The sequence below is a fragment of the Simochromis diagramma genome, unplaced genomic scaffold (assembly GCF_900408965.1).
Source record: "Simochromis diagramma unplaced genomic scaffold, fSimDia1.1 OVJJ01000302.1, whole genome shotgun sequence".
Classification (NCBI taxonomy): Eukaryota; Metazoa; Chordata; class Actinopteri; order Cichliformes; family Cichlidae; genus Simochromis; species Simochromis diagramma.
The window spans coordinates 4,305,955-4,321,124 of NW_024386792.1; the positions used below are offsets into that span (position 1 = coordinate 4,305,955).

The following is a 15,170-nucleotide window of genomic DNA, read 5'->3' on the forward strand; positions in this document are numbered from 1 at the left end:
GTGTTTTAGAGTTAATATTGGATTAGAGTGGATGTTTTGTGTGGCACAAAGGAAAGAATTGTTCTGAATTCATGATGCCAACAGCTTTGAGTTAGTATAAAGTTGACAGAACACCAGATATTCTCCCAGGATTTATTACAAAGACTTGTTATTATAGAATTTAATAAGATGCATAGAAGCACAAATCCAAATCCTGAATGTGTAAAACAGAAAGACAGCTTTTTATAACCGGTGAAAAAGCAAAGAATAAAAAATATTCAAATAAATAATATTCAGTTAAAACCAGTTGGCTGCATTCTTATACTAATATAATGTTTAACTGGTTACTACAGACCCCATAAAACAATTTTAACCTCCTAGGACCTGGCGTCCACATATGTGGACATCAAATTTTGGGTTGTCTAGACCAAAATACATAATTTTGCTCTACAAGGGCCTGATTTCCACTTATGAGGACGTTATGCTGCCACTGTTCTGTCAAAATTTTCAAGCGAATGTCCTCATATGTGGATCTCATTTTTCTCAGAAACAAAAATCAGGAAAAAAAAGTCACGTAACTCTTTGTTTTTGCATTCATCAGGTCCCAATCAGCCCAAATGGTAAAGACAAATTAAAATTGCATGCTCTGAAAGGGTTCAGGTCTTAGGAGGTTAAATATATCTCTGTAAACTATATTTTCTGACTTTGTATTTATACAACCTTATAAAAGTGGTTTAGTCGTCACAGTTATCATTTTAGCTAATTGTTTCTCCATATTTTTTATGCAAACAGCTGATATCAATGACATGAAGATCTGTTATGTGCTGTTGGATGGGAGCAACGCCACCAGTGATATCTTCTACTTCACAGTTGAAGACAACGGTAGGACCCCTCTAATATTTAACGTGCAGTGGCTTCAAGCCACTTTGAGTTTGACTTTTAATGGCTGCTTAAAATTTAAACTTCTTGCTCTCTGTCGGTCACCTAAGTGTTTGCATCACAAAGGCTTAAGGCAGTTGGCCATGACTGACACCCAGTACCGAGGCGCCGCCTCTGTTCGCCCCACTGGAAAGGGCAGCAGGTTTAAAGGACAGGGGTCAAAGGGGACTTAAGTCAAACACTGAATGTGGGTTAGTAAAAGTAAAAGACTACCACATGCTCTCAACTGTATTGTTATTGAACAATAGGGTCCTTTCCTTTGGGGCGCTTCTCTGGGCTTTCAAACGCCACCTTTCATCATCTGCCTGAAGTGACACAGTGAAATGTGCATAGGTATGCTGATATATCTGGTTCCTCTTACAACAAGTCTCACAAACATTTTCTTTTATCTTTCTAAGTATCCACTATTCAATGACATGACTTGTGAAATAAAATCTGCAGAATATTTTGACATTATGAAGATTTTCAAATTAAAAGATTCTTAAATTTCTTTTTAATAAATAACCAACTTTATCCAAAATATAAGAACTTCATATTTTTTGTTAGCTCAATTTCTTTCTCTCTCTGTTTTTACTCGCTTACTCTGACATAACATTGAAGCACTGAGGCTTTCTGTAACACTGCCTTACTATTAAAACATTATTTATATCCACCCCAAGCATAATGCGACAATCTGACAGCCGACATCGTTTACCCTAAAGAATTCTCTTAAATGAATCGGATATGCATGGTATATGATGGGTCAGGGTATAATAAAATCACTCGTTGCCTTGTCACATTCACCTCTAACAGCATTACATATTTATAGCAAATGCAAAGCGATAAAATGCAGCAGGTGGGTTTTACTATTTTAGCATTGGCTGTAAAATATGAAACAAGATTTAGAAAGGCAATCAATGCTGAAGGGAAAGTTTAGTCTATAATTATGCTGTTTGGAGGGACATGCTCCACCTCCTAACACCACCATCACACCCATTGAGAAAAAGGAGGACGTGAGTTTGTCTGTTTTTAGTTTAGCTTCGCCTTAATGCCTCCGTATTAACTCTTACCCTCAGACTGTGAGTGATATATTTATTTTTAATGAGAATCAGTAGCACTGACATTAATCAACATAGATTAGATAAAAGTGCCTTAATCCTATAATCTTCATTTAGGCCAACATTTTTCCACATGTGGTTTAATAAGATGCCAAAAGCTAAGAATTTCTGTCTTTAAGTGTGGGTTTTACCACAGGAAGGGAACACAAGGGCTTCAATTAGCTCAGCGCTCCCTTTTCTGTTTGCTTACACGCTTTATTTAAGCTTCCAGCCAACTCAGCTGAACCAGGTGCAGTGGAGCTTATACTGGGACATAAAACCAGACCTTGTTTCTACATGACCACGGCTGACACGTGTGGCAGCGCCACATCATCTGTGTGATGAACTGCATCTGTATCACTGCACTTAATGGATACACTTATCAGTAAAATCATCACCATACGTATACATAACTACACACACAAATACACAGACACGTCCAGGAAAAGATCAAAGAGATAATACATGAGAGCGAGTCGAGCCAGCTGGTGGCCCGCTAATGTGAAGTGTTGAAGAGGTGACCCCTGAGGGATGTGGCTTTATCCTGGACATGTAGGGGCATGTGAGTGGAGAGCACAGTGATGGTCAGGCTCTCTGATAACAAATCTCAGTGGGTGAGCTGCTTGTGTGAGAACCGATGGTGGGTCAGTAGAGATTAGCACCCAAGATAATCCATTTTTCACTGGCCTCAGGGAACAAACTTTTGTACTTAAAAAGAAAATCCAAATGCGACTTCATTAACCTAACCTAAGGTTAAATAGAAATCTGTGCTTAAACACCACAAAAACACTATTAAACTTCTTTATAATGAATTCTTATCTAATCAAAGTAGTTCTAGATCCAGACACATCCTTTCAAAATCAGTGGGTTTTAAACCTCCTTTGTAAACTCCAGTAATTCTTAATCCTGAATCGAGTGTAAACATACCACTTCTAAACCTAGTAAGTTTTACACAAATACACACAATCTGAATGTGGCCTCACGCTCCGGAAATACCCCTCAGATGCACTGATATGGGAAGCTCCCTAAGGGTCTTAGCAGCCTTTAAAAGATACCTGCCACTACATGCGCTCCAGTGATGCTTCTTCACGAGCAGGTCAAGAATACACACTCGGATAATTAACATATCCTCATGTGGAACTGAAGCAGTTTGGCATTCCTCTATAAGCCCTGCAGGCTCAAATGTTGCAAGCATACATGTACATATGTAACTGCGAGTCCGTGTATCTGCTGATACAGAAAATTAAGATCTTAATCAAACATAAACCAAGGATGTGCAGACCAGTGACATTGTGTGTGTGGGTATGTGTGTGTATGTGTGGCCAGGCAAAGCTGAAGTATGGCTCTTGTAAGAGCACGTGTGTCAGTAAGTTGGGTAAGTTACTTTAAAAAAGTAATTAATTACTAATTACTAATTACTTAGTCAATATTGTATTTAAAATACTTATCTAATTACTGTGTCAGAAAAGTAACTTAATTACTAAATAAGTAATTTAACTAAATACTTCTTAAAATCCCTATAAACCTTGAGTGGGCAAACAATAGAAATTAAACTCTTTAAATAATAAATACATTTTTTTAAAGATGGAGACTCTACAGTACGCAGCAGTAGCATCTCTTCCACAATGCAGCCTGCAATCATTTTTTTAAGCTCACCTTCAGACGCTTTCTGTGCTGCTGAAGTAAAATCGAGTTTTGCCTGCTTAGCAGGAGTTGCCGCGGTGTTACCCATGGATGATGAACAAGGATCACTCAGAAGTGTTCGTCTATGCTCTTGTGTCAGGCGCTTCAGTAGATTACTCCTGCTATTAACAGCAGCCGATAGTTTTTTCTCCCCAGGACATAGCTTACATATTACTGTAATAATAAGTGATCCGACCAGTTACCATGTAAGTGAAGAGACGGGAATATGTCCATTTCAAAAAACAGCCACTCGCTTCAGCCGAGTCCGACATCTTCCGCTTTAGAATACGACTATAAAGCAAACTGGTGCGAAATGACGTACAGCTGCACTACAGCGATGTTAAAGCGGCAGAGTTTACTTCTACGTTTAGGAGACAAATTATTGAAATTAAATAATGATATTCAGCGAGTTTAATTATTTTACAATGTAACGCAAATACATTGTAAGTAACTGTAATTAAAATACCTAAAAATGAACAGTAATTTGTTACTCTACTTTTTCAGTGGAAAAGTAATTTAATTACAGTAACGCGTTACTTAGTAACGCATTAAACCCAACACTGGTCTTAGTAAGAAGTCAGGAGCAGACACTCAGTTTGATTTCAGGGGTCTCTGTGAGGATCAGTCATTAGCATAGAGTTAGCATAGCAGTCAGTTGTTAGAAAAAAAAACCCTCCTCTGTAGCTAAAAAGTTTAAATCTACAGTGAAAAACATTAAATACTTAAAGGTGTAATGGTTTTTCAAGTCATTGGTTTACTTTTACAGCACCTCACCTTGCTACAAGTTTAACAATAAGAAAGATTTTCTCAAATGCTGATTTGAGCAATAAAAATATTTTAAAAACATGACAACGTCATCAGTACTGATTGTCCACACCACTGTCCAGCCTCACTGTCACTCTCCTTCTATGCATCTTCTGTGTTGTGGAAAGTTAAATAGGTGCAGAAAGTTGCTTTAAAGTCAGGTGGAGACTGGAGGCATAAAGAAAAATCTTTAATCGCAAAATTTTGAATATCTTATGATTATTTGCCAGCAAATCCCGTCTAAAGTAGAAAGAAAGCAGTATAATTATCATCTGCTACTGCGGTCATTTTAAAAAACTAATGGCTTCTTACTAAGTACTCAGAATACCAGACTTAACAGAACTGTGATGATGATCTTAGAAATAAACTAGGATTCAACTTGGGCCATCCTCACACCGTTTGCAAGCAGTAACTTGCACTCAAGTGACCAACTCTGGAATTTCTTACAGCCGTTCAAAGAGTGGGATACTGAAGCAGTAAATACCTGCTGTGACACAGCTCACATATATCCCCATCCATCAGGAATGGGTCCAGTGAGCCACGGGCTAAGAAAAGAAACCCTTTTGTGTCAGGCCTGTTAAACCTTGTAAATGTAAAGATTTTGGAGTGTTTTGGAACAATAATTTAAAAAAACAACAACAAAAAAAAACAAACATTTCATTCTTCTTAATCTTTGGTGCAAGTCAAAGTGCACCCCAAACAGAAGACAAAAACCAAAGACAGAACAAATAGCTTTGCATTCAGATAAGTCTCTGTGGGGTTTTTTCTAGTTGCAACAATATAGTCTCCCAGTTCTGCAGGGGGATCATGGGCCCTGGTGAGTTGAGTGTTATGTGATCATTCAGAGCCGGGGAGAGGAATGCACTTCCTATGGGACTCCAGACTCCAGGGCCACAGACAGAGCAGGGCCTAGAAGTGAGGTGGTATCCCAGGCAGACAGGTGTGTACGTGAGAGTGGAGGCTCCAGAGGGATCCCCTTTCAAAGCCTGTGGTCACCCCACTCCCAGCTCTGCAGAAATCTAACCCAATCTCAGATAGCCCGATAACCCACAGATTTCCAGCGTAAGAGTTGCCCGCTCTGGAGGGGGCAGCTCCCCAGAGGGGTGCAATGATATCAAGCCAGAAGAGAAAAGGGGAAATTGAGGAAAAGGAACTTGAAATATTTTTAAAAGGGCAGCATTTTGGTCACATTTCTTCAGTACTGTAAGGGTACCCTGCTGCATGTGGACTGCAGGCTGGCCGACATGGACATGCTAAACCTCTGCTCCCTAACAGTGTTTTGGGATCTTACATGTCACTCGTGTCAACAGTCACCGGGAGATTTACTGGCTAATGGTGCCACTGCCGGGGCCCCCGCGACTTAAAGAAGCTAAGGCCTCTCAGTCCTCCTCCACCGCACCCCGTCCTGTTCTCACTTACCCTCCTTCCCCTTTCCTCTTCTCTAAGAGCCCTTCAGGGTATTACTATTCTTTTTTCTTGTTTCTATCTCACGTTTCCCTCCGGCCCTTTCACTGAACACTGCTATTCCCTCATTCTTTGTCTCTATTTCTCTTTTTGTTCTTTATCTTGAGCCTTGATTTATGGCGACTGGTGGACTTCTGGGGTGCAGAGTTATGATGTATAGCTAGAGCGGTTATTCTTATCTGCTCCCACGTGGCAAAGCTGTCACTGAGTTACTTGAACTCTGTGCCATGTTTTTTTTTTTCAGCCGCACTAGTGACTTTGCTGCAGAGAAGGAAACACTGATTTGTTGGATTGTTGGTTTGTTTATACATGAATCACTGTGGTCTGAAGTGAAATGTCTCAACAGCTTTTGAATGGATTAGTTTTGGTACATTCATGACACACCAGGAAGAGTTTGAACTTCCTGGTTTCAGGCGAGGTGCCTCAAAAGATTAATCAGGTGCAGTTTTTCATAATTTTTTGACTCAGTTGTCTTAACCAGAGCCTCCTTATATTTCAGCATTACACCTGTAGCTGATGCTACACCTGATGCTAATTTTTCTGGTGCCACAAGGGACCATGTATGAACAACAGGGTGGAGGAAAATGATGTTCAATGCAGGGAAGCACTGACTGTATGTGCACGTTGCACCAATACGGGAAGCTGCTGATTAGTGCTAAGCAGCAGACCAATAAAGCGCTAAAAGTGTAGGTGACAAAGCAAGCCACATTATTTATCACATAATTGCGTAAATCAGCTAAATCACTAAAACCCCATATGCAATCAAGGTACGCCGTTCAATGTCATTCAGTTATTGTGATCACACCGAACAGGCATTTAGTATTTAATGCATTTAGTTAAAGAGACTGATTATGTATTAATACAATTTAAGTAGATATGTCCATGTCATCATAATAATGTTGGTCCACGATCAACAATCCAACTGACTAAGTCATGTTGTGTGAGCATTCGGTTAGCATTAGCAAAGAATTTGATGAATGCTATTAAAAACAATCACTAGCAAACCAAAATGTTAACCAATCCCCAATTATGGGCACTGAATAAGCCAGTCTACTGGTATTTTTCCGTGCTTTCACACTGGTTTTATTTTTTGTCCCCTGAGGCAGCGTTCCAACATTTTAGCCTGAAATATCCTTCAGTACAGCCTTAATCTAGATTTAGATTGATCAATAGTGTTGTTTTGTTCATTATTTTTGCTTTTGAACTTTTTGCATGATTTGACATCTACATGTGAGTGCTGTCTAAGTTTGCTTGTTTTCGTTTTGTTGTCCCCGCCTACTGGCACACATGGGTCAAAGCTATTTTCAACTTCCTGCAGAGATGTCCTTAATGTCCTGAACAGATGCTGTGATGCAGACACTTCGATTCGTTGAATCATAGCACACACTGAAACTGAACGATTAAAGTCATCATTGCATCTAAGAAACCTAAATTTTAGATGAATCTTACCTGATCTCCTTTTTTGTCTGTTTACCCAGATGTTTGACATCCTCTAGATTTAACAGACCACACTTAAAGCCAGTGATATTAAATGCTGAGCATAGCTGGCAGGAATCTCACCAGTATTCATATGAACTGGATGATTGATGACGAAATGCAATAACGTGACGCTTGTCACTCAATCAGGATATTCTTAGAAGGTTGCTCTTCCTTGCATCATGCTGGTGAGCTTCATATTGACCTTCCTCTCAAGTGATACCTCCAGCCTGACCCACTGTACCACTGCATCTATGTATGGTTCAGGCAGTGCCACTGTGTAAATATGAGCTGAGGGAGAATGCGCCGTTAAAGGACGCCTTTGCAGAGAAATTGTGAGGCTGCAATGTCCTGTAAATAAGCCATGATGTTGTGCTGAGTCATCCTGTTATTCTGTAACTGCTCTGTGTTTTCTGATGCACATTCTTAGTGCTTGTTAGGAGTTTGTGTCACTCGGCTCGTATAACAGAACACATTTCTTTAGCATTCTTTGCCGTCCAACTGGCATCAATCAAAGTGAAGCTAATTTATTAGATGGCTGCTAACAGGAAGGTTTGGAAATACATGGAGCCTATAAAACATTTCATCCCAGCAGAAATTATAATGATTGTCAGTTTAAAAAGCTAATGGAAATGTGAGCTTAGTGAGTCAGTCGCCGAGTGTATTGGATTTGATAGCCAGACTAATATAGCATGAGTGTCATAAAAATTGCAATAAATCAAAAGAATTAATCATAAAGCACAGCAATCTGGCTCCTATGTTTGCAGCTACTTTTTGTGCGGGTCTTTCTATTTTGGGCAAAGCTAAACCATTTTCATTTATTTCTGAAGTGCTATGTGCACGCCTGGCATCCCGACTCTTGGTTTGCTCAGCCTCATGCCAGCGCCGGCCTCAGCGTCTGACAGCACGCACAAAAGAATTCAGAGAAATGTGGAGGCAGGCAGGCAGGGAGGCACGCCATGGCGGCAGATCTGGCCCACCCAGACTGCGGCCTGCTGTCCTTCTCAGTTGTTCATCCCCTTTTTGCGAACAAAGCCGACACAGGGAGGAAGGGGAACACAGAGGGGGAGGAGGTTTGTGGAGTACATCTGTCACTCTGCTACACATAATCTGGGAGTCTGGCGGGAAGGAAGGTTTTGCGAGACAGGGAGGGACAGACTGACAGACTAAGGGAGATCTTCGCTTTGATGTTCTTAGCCAGAAAACAGTAGTGCTGCTTTCTGCTCCTCCTGAGCATATATTATAACAGCAAATCACATTCTTCGTACTGTAGGAGTGAGGTGCAACGGAAAAAGGAAGATGTGAAACAGCCATTTCAAACAGCAGTGACAGCTGTTATTTTGGATAAAAAGATTATTAAAAACAACCGTGGATCACGCTGTGGATAACAAGTAGGCAATGCCAGATGTAACTCTGTGGTGGTGTCTCTTTATGATTGTAAATGCAATCATAAAGAGACACCACTATACGTCCCCAGAGCAGGGCTGTGAAACACACAGCACGACCGTTATTCGGCTGTGTAATGGGGCCTGTTGTTTTAAAAGTACAGGATTTGCATTTATTCACTTCTGCAGGTTATTTACTGTTGGAAAAATGAAAACGTAAAATGTAAAAATGAAGCTAGAATGTTTGTTACTTATGATGGCAAACACATCATGTCAGCAGCAACATGTGTAGTGTGTTTCAGATAGTAATGTAATAAGATATAAAACATGTTACATTTGTCCCCAGCTTTCCCCATATATGTACAATTATATTTATATCTAGAAACAGTCACAGAGGTGTCGTAAAATGTAACTTTTCAGTGTCATTTGAATACTGTAGAAATATGTCGTTGCAATGTCGATGCTTGTTATTCAACAGCCTGTGAAATATCAGCCCAGCACACTTGGTCTGATTCATAAAAAGCCCTTTGTTTTACTCCTTGTAGTAATGCAGAAACCTAAAGCTGCCTGATTGCTTGGTGCCAAAACAATAGCAGTTTTTTGTCTTTGCTGTGTTCATTCAATAAGCCCTGATGAGAGACTCTGAATGAGCTTCTCCTCATATCAGCTCCAAATAGGGCCAACTGCCAGCAAGCACTTTTTTTTTCCAGCACAGAAACAATCTGATGATTCAAGTCTTTTTTCTGTGTGTGACTGTACATCAGGCTGGAAATGGTGCATTTTCCTTCTTGGGTGCTGAGAGCAAATGTTGTCTTTAAGAGTTTTGCTTGTTTAGCAGGTACTGAGTCGATTCTGCTCAGAACACAACAAAGTCGAATGTTTTCAAAAACCCGTTATTCTATTAACACTTGAAGAATTTGGGTCAAGCAAAAACAGACATGATACTTGTTTCCTGTATTTTTAGCCATGGCTGCGGGAAACCTGAGCACGAGCCTGGTGCAGAGTGCTCACCAGGCATTGCCGCTCCATTTTCGCAAGAGGATAGCCTGCATTCATGTATCCATCCGTGTACGCTAAACAGAATAAGACTCTTTCTTTAACTTGAACTCAGTTGTCCACAGTCTGTTTTCGAGAAAGAAACGAAAAGTGATTATTTATGTTTACTATCCCACATTTTCCAGACAGTCATCATTACTCAATCAAACATCAGCTGAATCTGATCATGCTTCTGCCTTTTGGTCCATGTGGATTGTTTCTATTGTGATACGACCTGGCTTGGCTTCAGCGCTGACATGTGGGTTCGAGGAAGCGGCCCCCTTCCCATCCTGAATACCCACACTCAGCTCCCCAGTGTTTTCATTCTCCCCGGTCACATAGCATAAAGACTGCAGCCCCTTTCTTCTTCACTGAGGCAAAAATGAGCTCAATGGTGGTTCAGTGTGAGGACAAGGAGAGGCTCCTTTCTATTATCCCGTTGTTTGTTTTTGTTCATGCTCCTTTGACTGGTGTAATGTCTAGTTCACATTTGTTTTATTTTTTCTGACACCTGTATCAAACCTTTAAAAAATCTTCCCAAAAACTTCTGCTTCTTCTCATTCAGTCAAGTCCTCTCACTCCTCTAAGCAACTTTTTTACAGAGTTAGGTCAGCGGGGCTGCTCTCAGTGTGACCAGCCGAGCAAAACTAAAGCGAGCCAGTTGTCTCTAACCTCTCTGATCCAGAGAATCCGCTGAGCCTGACCCATTTCAAAAGTCACAGGTCACCAGGCTCGCCTCACTCAAGGATAAAGCATTAAGCTATTTTACCGCCATTGCTAAAAAAAAATATTTCAAGTATGCAGCAGAACTTATTCGCTGACATATTTCTGAAGCTGTCTGCATTAAGTCAGTGATAAAAACCAAGCTGGCAGTTAGAGGGATTACATGAGTCATGAGATAGTGTGGATTAAAGACGGGATCTATGACTCTGACCTTTTGATATTTCATGTCAAATGTGTTTCACTTTTGGAGGATAGCCTCTTTCACTCAGTATTTACTCAGGCTCATATTGTGCGCATCCACACATTAAATCATCCTTAAAACAGGGGCAAGAAATTAATATTCCCCAAGGGGCCACATGAGAAACTGGGACTGTTGTGGATGGCCGCACCCATAAGTAGTTCTCCACAACAGTCCCAGTTTCTCATCTGGCCCCTTGGGGAATATTAATTGGCTGCCCCTGGCTTAATGTATGATAAAAAGTCAGAAATTAGTAGAAAGGGGTAATTGTGCTCACTTTTTTTAAAGCCAGAAACATGTAATCATTTGTATATGCTCTTTGAGGTCACTAATAATATCCGACTCATCTCTATGTCCTGGAAATGCCCCACTCCACTTCATTATTTTCACAAGGGAATGCTACAGAGCATGAACAGTGCATGGCAAGTTCAATAAAGATAAAACTCTATGAGTTTTTCAAAAGCAGACAATTTCCATTTTATCTGAGTTCGCAGGCATCCTACTGAGGCCTGAGAATAAGAGAGAGCTGTAGGTAGACGTGGATAAGAATCCATTGAAATAACAAGTAATGCAACTCCTCCTGGTGAAGTGAGCTTTAGAGAAGCCCTGGTATTAAGTTATCATGTTTCCCTTCCTAAATTAAAATATCCCTTTGATTCCTTTTATCCTTGAGCCCAGAGCAGATTGCAGTTTATATGCCTCAGTGAGTACCGATAGGAACAAACCAGATTATTGTAGTCTCCATCGGAAAGAAGTTTCAAATGAAATGCTAATGCGTTAGGTTCTTTTTCCCCCTGCCTCTCTTTAGGTGGAAATAAACTAAATCCCCAGCCATTCCGACTCAACTGGGCCTGGATCTCTCTGGAGAGGGAATACTATTTGGTGGATGAAGATGCCAAATTCCTGGAGGTGACGCTGAAACGCAGAGGCTACCTGGGAGAAACTTCTTTTGTCAGTAAGTGCTGACAAGTCATTTATTTAGCTTCTAATTAACTGCAGGAAACCTAATTAAATTTGTATGCTTTAGAAATGAGTGAGTTTTTTGTTTGTTTTTACAAACATAATGATTGCTTTTACTATAACCTGCAGACATAAACAGGTTTTTATGTGTTATGCTACTGTCTGCTTCATATTTTGGATGCAAATATTGTATTTTCTACTCCATAACATTTATTTTAAAGCTTCAGTAGCTTATTTTGGAGATACGTTGACTCAAGCTACCAATATATAAGTAATTAATATCAACAGCTGCAATGATCCAATAATATAATGGTAACAATATAATGGTAAATGGACGGGTTAATGCTTTTCTAGTCTGCTTGAGCATTCAAAACACAGCATGTCTCATTCACCCATTCACAAACATAAGAGCGTTTTTGTCTCAGTGCTTTCTATCCAACATTCACGCTCCAATGAACGCATCAGGAGCATGGCTCAGTATCTTGCCCATGGATACTTTGGCATGCAGACTGGAGCAGCCAGAGATCAAACCACCAACCGTCTGAGTAGTAGATGACATGCTCCACCTCCTGACCCACGTCCTCCCCAGTTATATGAAGTGCCATCCTCATAGTTACTTTAGCTTCTTTAAATATACAATAAATACATCATCAGCTACGTAAACTGGATTATAACTTTCACTTCATTAAAAAGTCCAGATACATTTTTTCCACATGACTAAATTTAAAATCTTTCCTGGAAATGATCCTGAGCATTGTGGGATTCACTCGTTTTTAGAGCCAGCTTCAAGTGGCCCTTCAAGAAAGTGCAGTTTTTGGTACTCCCATAATGGCCTTATTTTTTAGCTCCTAAGGGGCCACTTGCTTGTCACTCATAAAAAGATATGATGGATGATGATACCACACGACCCTTTATTAAACTGACATTTTAACAATGAATTATTACCCACTTTTAAAGTCTCTGTAGACTTTCATGTTATTTATGTGTTTTTAAAGGTCAGACCTGCAATAAAGCATGACCATAGCTGCCTTTAGTTAAAATCTCTAAACATTCCTTTTAAGGCTGCAGGGCTTATCCTCAGCTTATCCCTGCAGCCAAACCAAGAAAAACTCCACACTCACGCTGCAGACATGTCCCCAAAGGAGCAAAGCTTTTGTTTTCTTCTTTGACTGCTGCTCCATTTCCTGTCCTGTCTGTGACAGAGGTTCAGTTGAATTCATGTATGACATTTCCTAGTAAGGCTTGCATGCTGGCCACTCACTCGCTGTGCAAAGGAACGTAAAACTCGAACTATCTTTTTCTTATTCTGCGGTGTCAGCAGACAGAATATTCTACCTGTTATTGTTGCATCAGATTGAAATTATCATGTGTACTGTTCAAATATGAAAGCCTGTACTTTGACATAAGCCCCAGGAGGAAGCACTGGGGTAAAATATTGCTGCCACTGGCACTGCTTTTCCTCAGGTATTGCCACTAAGGACGGCACAGCAGAGAAGGACAAGGATTTCCGTGGTAAAGCCCAGAAGCAAGTTCAGTTCAACCCAGGCCAGACCACAGCAACCTGGAAAGTGAAAATCTTCACAGACCAGGACTTTGAGACCTCGGAAACATTTGAGATACAGCTGTCAGACCCTGTCATGGCTGTACTGGAGTTTCCTGACGTCGCGACGGTGGAGATTGTGGACCCTGGTGATGGTAAGAATCTGGTTATTTTGAGTTATTTGAACAAAATTGTTGTTCTTGGCCTTGATTTGTTTTTCTTCAAAACAGAATCGACCGTCTACATCCCTCAGTCAGAGTTCAAGATAGAGGAGGATGTTGGAGAGCTGTTGGTGCCAGTGCGACGTTCGGGAGATGCCAGCCAGGAGCTCCTGGTAGTTTGTTACACTCAGCAAGGTGAGATCAATCTGTTTTTATCAAAACATAAATAAATGAAATTTCAGGAGTGGAACCTTTTCTTTCATTACTTTTGACTATTGGTGATATATTAGAGCAAACATTTCTATGTTCATGTGTAGGGCTGATTATTTAATTAGTATTTATTTTGTGTTATTTTTTATTTTCCCTTTTTACTCCAATGACTTCCTGCTGTTAGTTTCCCTGCAAACTGATCTTTCTGTTCCCATAATTCCTCAGGAACAGCCACCGGCACCATACCCAGCACAGTCCTTTCCTACTCTGACTACATCACCCGGCCCGGGGACCACACCAGCGTGCTGCGCTTCGATAAGGATGAGCGCGAAAAAGCCTGTCGCGTCATTATCATCGATGACTCCCTTTACGAGGAAGAGGAGAGCTTTAACGTCAGCCTCAGCATGCCCATGGGGGGCCAGGTGGGCGCCAACTTCCCGTCTGCCAAAGTCACCATTTTGGCAGACAGCGATGACGGTGAGTGGGAGCGTTTGATCATTTGAGAAAAATAATGATGAACGTATGCTGAGCTGAGCTCGTTCTTTTTGGACCCGCATCAGACCCGGAGTTGAAGATGAAGAGAGGGATCTCCATCAATCATCTGTTTACAGACAGAAGGAGGGACCTCGTGAAACTATTGCACGTACAGTGTGGAAAATGATTATTTGATCCCCTGCTGAATTTGTAGTTTTACTCACAAACTCACAAATTTTACGCTAGTTTCATTTTAACTCAGAGAGACAGAATATCAAAATCAAAAATCCAGAAGAAAAACACACTACATAAAAGTTATGACCTGATTTGCATGTCATTGAGTGGAATAAGTATTTGACCCTGAGCAAAACACAGCAGTAAGATGCTTCTTGTAGTTGGTCACCAGGTTTGTTGGTGTACTGGTAAATATTATGAACAGTGAGTAAATACCATACGCTGACATCCTTTGCTGCAGTTAGAGAGCCACAGAGGGTGGCAGGTGTGCTTGATCCTGTTGCTTACAGAGTCTCTTTGCTCTGTGTTTGCATTTGCGTGTCTGCTCGCTATTAATCCACCAAAGGTGCGCAGACAGTCTGATCACCACAATCACCAAAGCCTAAAGACCTGGATGCTGCGCCTGCATCAGCGGCTCGACAGTATGGCTGTGTTTATGCTACAGTTATCCACTATACTCAGCCTGTCTGGGCGTCAGATACAAGATAACAACAGACAGGTGCTGAGCGGGGAAAAGGCGACCTCTGTGAATGTTATGCTACACTGTAGCCCGACAGATCAAAGGACTTTAAATCTCACCGTGCTCCGCGGGCGACCCTCACCGGCATTTAGGAAGGCCCAGGGGGAAACAGAGGGCACCCCTTTGTCTGAAGGGACCAAAAGGCAGGTGGTGGAGGGGGGGTGGGGGGAGGCTATTATGCAGGGAATCCAAAATGACTGGCATGTTTTCCAGCACTATGTGGTCTGTATCTCTAAGGAGTCTCAACATATTAGCTTGAGAAAGAATCA

At 41.0% G+C, this 15,170-nt stretch overlaps 1 protein-coding gene across 1 annotated transcript in view; it reads left to right on the forward strand.

Moving 5' to 3' along the window:
* Positions 1–15,170, forward strand: part of frem3 (Fras1 related extracellular matrix 3) — a 38,578-nt gene that overhangs the window by 10,813 nt on the left and 12,595 nt on the right. The window contains exons 2-6 of the mRNA XM_040023889.1: positions 772–861; positions 11,611–11,757; positions 13,227–13,457; positions 13,533–13,658; positions 13,899–14,150. Coding sequence (XP_039879823.1) covers positions 772–861; positions 11,611–11,757; positions 13,227–13,457; positions 13,533–13,658; positions 13,899–14,150 — 846 coding nt within the window. The remainder of the gene's footprint in view (positions 1–771; positions 862–11,610; positions 11,758–13,226; positions 13,458–13,532; positions 13,659–13,898; positions 14,151–15,170) is intronic.